At 45.3% G+C, this 8227-nt stretch overlaps 1 protein-coding gene across 1 annotated transcript in view; it reads right to left on the minus strand.

The window, feature by feature from the left end:
- Nucleotides 1-8087: 8087 nt before the first annotated feature.
- LZTFL1 (leucine zipper transcription factor-like 1) overlaps nucleotides 8088-8227 on the minus strand; it is a 4915-nt gene continuing 4775 nt past the window's right edge. Inside the window, exon 9 of the mRNA XM_010074304.1 lies at nucleotides 8088-8106. Within this exon, the coding sequence (XP_010072606.1) occupies nucleotides 8088-8106 (19 nt within the window). The remainder of the gene's footprint in view (nucleotides 8107-8227) is intronic.

Consider the following 8227-nt stretch of genomic DNA (forward strand, 5'->3'; position numbering starts at 1 on the left):
GCTCGATGTTGAAAGGCACACAGCCCCGTCCCTCCTCATCCTCGCTGCCCCAGCACGGAGCCGCAGGGATGCTCCTGCAGAAGGGGAGCGGCAGGAATGGATGGGCTGGGAATAAAAGAGGGGAAAGTATCTTCCCACCTGGCAACCGGGATGCGCTTCAGCTTAAATTTCTGCTGGAGAAAGAAATAATCTTTGTCCTCAACTTGGGGCTCGGTTCAGAAGGAGCTGCTGACTGAGACAAAAACGGGATTTTTCCGAAGGCTTTCCTGCTTCCCTTGTTACAGCCAGCCAAAAATATTTACATAAATATCTCTTATTTAGGATTTAATCTGCAGCATTAACATTCCTCGCAATGGGCTCGGAGCAGCGCCGTGGAGGAATGAACTCCAGGCAGCGGCCGGGGCAAAGAACTGGAAATAAACACTGAGCAGCAATCCGGTTTATTCTGGGAATTAATTTCCCACCTCTCAGCTCCATTGTTATTAACAACCCATTTGTTGGGTTGTTAGGTAACTTCCAGTGCTGCAGGGGAGCTGGTGGAGGTTTCGGAGCCCCCGCAGCCCCTCTGTCCTGGCAGGGTGCAAGCTTCCCAAGCCCCCCCGGACCACAGGGGGATCAGCGTCAGGCCCTTTGTAAAGTCTGCAAACACCCCGTTTAGAAGTACCACCAGCAACAAGGGTGCTATCGGTCTGCTGGGCAGGACAGGGGCTGCCTCTGGGCTTTTCTGCAAGGAAGGCAACAGCTGAGCAGTTTTTGGCATCCCCCTCCACCCCCCCTCAAGAAACACCGTGCCTGGCATATGCAGATTTTAAGTTCCTGAAGTGATGTGTTGTTCAGGTGGGTTTTGCAGATGCCTGGAAAGCTACCAAAGCATGTTGAAGAGAGCAGTGAACAAAACTGGGAAAAGCAAAGCCCGCTGTCAGGAGTGTTAGTTAGTAGGGAAATTCAACGAGGGAGGACAAAAGTAGTGAAAAAACTACTCTCATAAAAACATGCTTTTCAGAAAATGTCTGGGTTTATGGAACGTTAATCAAGTGTTCCAGTTTTGGTGACATTTCAGAGAATTTTCATCATGTGCTACACTGCTGATGGCTGATAAGAAGAGGACAAACCACACAAAGAAAGACCTCAGTGTCTGAGTTCTGCTGTCCTGCGGGATGTCTGCCAGGACAGGCTGCTAATGAACTAACCCCGAGCAGTTTAATTGCAGACGGAAACACTTGCAGTTTAATTGCACACAGACACACTTGCATTTGAAGTTTTGGGCTAGTTTTCGGTGTCAGACATGAATTCATTAACCCCAAAAGCATCGGTGTAGAGGAATGCCCCCAGAACTGCCGCACATCTCTCACTTCTGCTATATCTGAAACATCCAAGAAGGCTTCAGCCACTGCAGCACCCAGCTTCTGCTCTAACTGCACCTAACGTCTTACCGGCATTTTTCGGACCCGACCCCGCAGCACAGCCCTGATACCACCCCAGCACTGAGCTGGCTCTTCAACAACCAGCATGAACCAACCCGTACCACCACACATGCGCTTAAAAGTGAGCTACGTGCCAACAAAACAAGCACCAAACAAGTGAAAGCACTCAAACATCCCAGTGTGTTTCTTCCCGAAAGGAAGGAAAGGTGGAAGCAGACCACCAGCAAACGAGGCAGATGCTCCTCGTGTCACTGAATGCACAGCTGAGAGGGGTCCAACACCACGACCACGGATGCAGCGGGAGCAGCAGTGTAGAACTGGGAAGCCTTATGTATAGAGGCTCTATAAGGTTTCTTCAAAACATGGTCATTAACCAGGGGTAGCTGTATACTAGAAGATACTGTTAGTGGTTTTTTTTAATCTAATCTCATTAGCTGACTTTTGATTTCTAAGGCAGAACCTCTGTGGCTGGTGTGTGATACAGACATCACCTTTCTGCAGTTTGACCTAGGAGAGTGATGAACTTCCAAAGAGCTCTTTTTTTTTTTTTTTTTTTTTTACCTGAGAACAATTTATTCCCCGTTTGCGAAGCTTCCCGGGAGGCTCTAGCTGTGGGACTCCTGTTGACTAAGGAGTTTCAGCCAACTTCAGGGCAGATTTGCAGCCAAGTTATCATCGCCTCCCAAAGTAAGGCTTTGTATAAGAGACAACACATTGATGACAGCAGCTTGAAATGATGCAGCTGAGCCTTACGTTAATTCAGCATAAGCGTTTCCCTTTCTCAGTACGTTCCAAGCGAACTAACAAGGGATTGAACCACTTTCTGATGCCTTCAGAGTGGTTCAATGGGGCAAGAAAGTAATAAGTTAATACTGTGTGGACCTACATCTCTCCCTTTAGCTCCATCCTTTGTACAAAACACTTCTCACTGCACTGCTAGGAAACGAGTGCCGCTGTACTGGGGCAGCTGTCAGGTGTAAGCTTGATGCTAAAGATTATATAAAATAAAGCAACAATAGAATAGGTTGCACACCAACAAAAAGCCTGATTCCTGCTCTGCCCTGGACTCTGCTGGGTGGACAGGGCATTAGCACAGACAACATACTTTTGGATTTAAAACTTGCAAGAAACATAAAGCGCACTTACCTCCTCCGTACATCTGACATAGGTATGGAAACCTCCACACATTCCCCAGCCCCACGGCATAGGAGATGCAGGCGAAAATGAACTGCAGGGGGTTGTCCCAGAGCGGCCGGGATTTCTCCATCATCAGCTTGCAGGCAGAGGTTCCGGCAGAGCCCTCCTGCCTTCCCTCCCGTGGGTGCTCTGCCAGCCCTGCCACCAGCCTGGCTCTGAGGGGAGGGAAAGGCGGAGGAGCCACGCTTGCCAATTCCCATCAAGCTTTTTAATTAGTAATCTTATTAACAGGCACATACTGCAGTAGGAATGCTGGTAAATAGATTATAGACATGCACGGGACAATAAAATGGGCACTTTGGGTGAACAGCTGCCTGGGTTTGGGCTGGCGTTACTGGGGAGGTTGAGGGGCCAGGGGTTTGTATTGGCTCACATGCCACCGTGACTCTGGGAGGAAATAACACTGGGGTTACAGCTCGGGTCGGCAACGGGAAACTCCTTCCCGAGAGGGCTTTCTTCCCTGGGAGCAGCATTTGTGTGACACTTGGATCTGACAGTGCAGGGAAGGGACTCCCACACCGTTAGGACTGGGCTTAGTGGCTGTGAGGCTGGCTTGTGTTCCCAGTGCTTGCCCTAAAGAGGTCCTTGGGCATCCCCTCACCCCAGCCAGCCCAGCACATGCCCCAGTTCCAAAAACCGGGAAAAGCTGTCCGTTGCCCGTCACGGAGGCAGAAGGACCCAGGAGGCCTTTAGGTGGTCTGAACACACACCGAGATGCCAGGTCTGACCATAAACCCCGTGTGCCTGTGTCCCTGCCAAGGGACACACTGAGCCCAGCCCCTTCAGACAGGGCTCCCAGGGAAGTAGCTACCAGCAGCACCTGCAGCAATAAAAAGCAGATGAACAAGTCCAAGGTTTCTTCCTCTGTCTAAACGTGTTGGTTTATTTTTTTTCAGACCCACTCGGCTGCTGTCAGGGTCATTCCTCCAGCGCCAGCCTTGCTGCCTGCCAGCATGTGTGTGTTGTTCCAGCATCCCAGCCATTGCCGGCAGAGCTGAGGCATCCAGCTGTGGGTTTGGCAAGAACCCTACCACGGGGCCTTGGGACACGAGCCCAAACTGCAGAGTGTCTCCTGCAGTGCTGCTGAAACCAGCAGGATGACGCTGGGGGACATGCTGAGCAGCCACTGGTAGCAGTGAAGTTGCAGAGCAGGATGCTGGGGTTTTGCACGCTAGAAAAGGGGACTGCAAAAAATGTATACATCTCTCGTGAATTCATTCCTCGCAGCGTGTTTTAGTGCTGCTGGAAATGGAGGCTGTATTTGGAAAACATAGGGTGTGCCAGACCCTCCCAGAGTGCAGTTTTGAGGAAGCCCGTGGCTCTTCTGCAGCATCCTCGCTGTTCCTGTCTTGCCCACAGAACTGCAACATGCCAGCTAGCCCTGGAAATACATCACACGGGTAACCCTGAGTTCTGCCAGAAGGAAAAATCCTGGGCAACGTAAGATCCATATGCTGTTAAACTGAAGGATGTGCACCAAGAAGCTACAGATACATTAACTGTCCCACACCACAAAAACTTTTGCAGATTATTAAAAAGTTAAATGTCTGTCACTGCCTGTGGGATTTACTACAAACGGTGCTTATAAATGACTTACAGCATCGAATAACTCACAGACAGGACAGCCCTAAAAACAGCCCATCATCAGCACTGGAGATGCTACCGTGTGAATAGATCACTGCTACCGATGGGTGTAATCAAGTTAAACATTTCCTGGGCTCTCTCCCTCCTTCCCATGACATTTCAAATGTTTACTGCTGTTCTGGGACAGCTGTGCGGGCAGACGGGCATGGTGTTCTTGGCTGGGGTTGGGCTCGATGAAGAAGTTCAGGTGCACTGACATGAATCCTCACCTCTCCCGCAAATGTCCGTCTTGCAAGCAGCTCACTTCCCAAACTACTATGAGTTTTTAAAGGCAGCCGTGCACACAGGCATCCAGCGGCTCCTCGAGAGACAGGCTTTAAATATACTGGAGGGTATTTAAACAGGTAACAATTCAAGATTCTTCCCGTGGGATGGCTATTTCTGAGGCCATTCAAGGTTTCAACTCCCTTGACCTTCCTTCCTTTGGGTTGGGTGAGGACTTGGGCTTTATCCATAGGGCAAAGATAAGCCTCTTGCTGACACACGCAAGAACTTCTGATCATTTCCCTGCTCACATGAAAGGAGGATTAGAAGGAAGTTTTTCCCCCAGTACCTAAGAAATGTGAGAGTGTTTGTGGGGTTTGCGTCCTGCACCAGCCACTCAGCACCAGATCACTTGCAACAGACATCCCAGGACACTACATTAACAGGTTTCCAAAAATAATAATTAAAAAATGATAAAACCCAAACTCTCTAGATATTAAGACTGCTGAAATAGAATCACATGTATCTACCCACCTTTACCTGGAGAAGAGCTGGCTCCAAACAGGCTGCCTGGTGTTCCAGGGTGTGTCGGAGAGGAGGCTGCTAGGGAGGGCAGAACCAGGTGCCTTCGGGGAGAGTTCTCTGCTCAAAGCCATTTGGAAACATTTACAATAATAATGACAATAACAATTCTTACCTGCTCACATAGAAACTTATCTTCAATTCCCATTAAATTGTTTTTTAACGTGCTTCAAAAGGCCTGGCCTCCTACAACAGCTCAAACATTTCAAGCGTGATCCATTCAGCCACGTGTCGCCCCAAGATGATTCACTTTTGTTTCCCGTGGCAATGAGAATCGTTTGACCGTGGTCTGACAGCGTTTGGTATCACACAGAAGCCAAGAGCAGTCCTTGATAATGCCAGAAGGGGGAAAGCAGACTGAGGAATCTTAAGAACTTTTTAGCTGAATTGAAATGTAAGTGCCTGGCAGATGGCTGTCATCTTCCCAAAAGCAAGGTGTGTGTGAAACGTCCTTACACTGGTCTATCAAATAGAGAGGAGCACTTGCAGTTTAAGTGTTATATACTAGTACTCATCTTAGGACATCAAAAAGGGAAAAAAAAAAAAAAAAGGCTGTTATCCACAAGAGAAAAACAGATGAAGGAGTGCTTTAAGAACATTAAACATCAGGTAATACCTGTCTCATTAAGATGACAGCATGCAGCACTGCTGGCCCATTTATTAGTGACCAACTGCTGAACTCACGTCACCATCACAGCACAGTGCTGTTTGTTACCTGTCAGAGTTAATACTAGTGGAGCTCAGCTGCCAGGATTTCATTCCTTTAAAAAATATGCTTCAGTCTGCAAGCAAAAAAAAAAAAAACCCACCTAGCTTGAAAAAGATTTGATTCCTGCAGATCAGCCAGTTACAGAGAAAATTTCTTTTTAAACATTCCTTTCAGACATAAATAGGGAATTAACAGCTGAAGTGGAAAAATGGATGATGTCTGTTTGAGCTCTGTAATGAACTTTAAAAAAAAAAAAAAAAAAAGAGAGAGAGAATTGCGATTGTATAATGCTCCAGGTCTTCTTGGACAGGTACATCATCTTTGACAGCTGACGTATTTGACGTATTTTTTCTCAAGACCTTTGCCTTGGCCATTGTGCAACACAAACCACCAACAGCATCACAGAGATCTTGTACTCGCCAAACCGGCCATCTACCAGACAGGAAATCAAAGTCAGTGCTTCAATTTTGCCCTGCATAGTTCTCTGCAAGACTGGCCTTCCTCATGTGAGGAGATAACAAGGTCTGTAAGCACACTTGCCTACAGCCAACTGATTTCACCAAGACCCATCTGTATTCGGGAGTTCAATGTACTTTCTTGTTGAGATGGTTTCTAAGCGGATAACGAAGGCCTGTCACCGAGACAATATTCCTGCTAAGTCAACAGACAAAGATTTATCAGAAAAAGAGAAAACCATCAGAAATCAGGAGATTCTCTGCCTGTCTTCACCCTTTACTTGCCAATCTAGGAATAGTCATCTCATTAAAATTAGTTTAATTATAAAGAAAAACACAATATTCACCCAGACAAGCACATCTGCTGGTGTCAACGTCATTGCTCTGACCAAACACAGGCCAGGAAGCTGCTTGGTCCATCTCTATTAAGAGCTTAACATTTTAGTGACTGTACAAGGAGCAAAATAACACCTTTCATGAATTAACTGACACTGCATGAAGAGTATGTCACCCCGTAAGGCCCTACTATTGTGACACAGCAATATCATGCTACAGACACAGGAATTTATCCCAAACCAATCTTGTTTAACCAGTGAGGGAAAAAGGAGAACAAAAGAATGTACAGACTGCAAATGTATGGCAGGTTTGACTGGAGCATCACTGCTTGAGCAATTTTAACAGCTTCGCCTGTTTGAGAAAGAATGAAGAAAAACGATGCATCTCAGTTCAAGCAGCTTCCAAGACGAGCACTGTCAGTGACAGTTTCTGTAACACGCACACTCCCCCCAGCCTTTTCCCAGTCCTTCCATGTAACTTACACATTTGCATTTCTAGCAAGAGTCTTTACTGATCTGCTACTCCTTTCTACAGATATTAAACAAAGAGCTATACAAATCATTTCAGTAAAAAACAGCTCCTTGGACATTGAATGTTTGAAAACATAATGGTTTTATTTGGAGTAAAATACAACATACATACAGAGACAGATGAACAAGTAGAACTCACTATTAAGAGGCTGCCAGATAAATGCAAGGCAGAGGATTACAAGGAAAAGCCTTGAGAGAAGTAAGCTGTTTTCTCGTGAGGTTACGGTAAAAAAGGAGATGAAAACATCTAAAATAACTTATTTCCCAAGAAAGCTGTTTCATTAGCAGCTTTCCTGTCTTTTCAGATTATAACCTTAACCTTAAGAATACTGGCAAAATTGGGATCTGTATTCTGATGTTCAAATTTGTTTCAAATAAATTCAAGTGAAAAAGTGTAACTCCAAGTAGTGTTTTTATTTGACAGGGTCTGGTGCTTCCGCTACAAAGCATATCTAATGAACACCCTCTAGCAAAATGTGACTGACCACATTTTGCTGAGGTATGAGATGTCTAGTACGAAATAACATTACAGAATCAGCATGTTTCATTTTTTCCTTTTACTTTCCACTTCCACTGATGGAATTTTCACATATAACGTCACTTCATGGCTACACTAACTATACAACAGTAACAACTGCACTTTGTACCTCAGAGACACCAAAAAACCCTAATGCTTATTTTTTTCTTTTTTTCTTTTCTTAACAAAAATAAACTCTTTTCTTTGTGAAGAATGGTCTCAGTTCTTCAGTATGCTCCTGTCTGCTATTTCTTAAGGAATGTCACGGTTAACAATTAAAAACTTGACTACAGAAACTAATACCTATAAATTGTAGGTTTATAAGGAAGTAAGACAGGAGTTTCAGCATGTTATTAGTATTAATAAAAAGTTCTTTTAAGCACTAGAAGCAAAAAAATACACCATTCAAAACAAAAATTATTGAAAAATAGTACCAGTCTACAGTTTCTCTCTATGGCAGCTTCTGATAGATCACATGTTCTTGGTATTTCAGTCCTCCGACTCGTATCTGAGGATTAAAAAGAAAAAAATTCATTAAAACAGAGTAGAAAATACCCAAGGAACATTTTGTCTCTAAAGAAAATATGAGACCCAAGCAACAAATTACTCCCACTAGTGATGCATTCCTG

Source organism: Pterocles gutturalis, unplaced genomic scaffold (genome assembly GCF_000699245.1).
Source record: "Pterocles gutturalis isolate BGI_N339 unplaced genomic scaffold, ASM69924v1 scaffold31221, whole genome shotgun sequence".
Classification (NCBI taxonomy): domain Eukaryota; kingdom Metazoa; phylum Chordata; class Aves; order Pterocliformes; family Pteroclidae; genus Pterocles; species Pterocles gutturalis.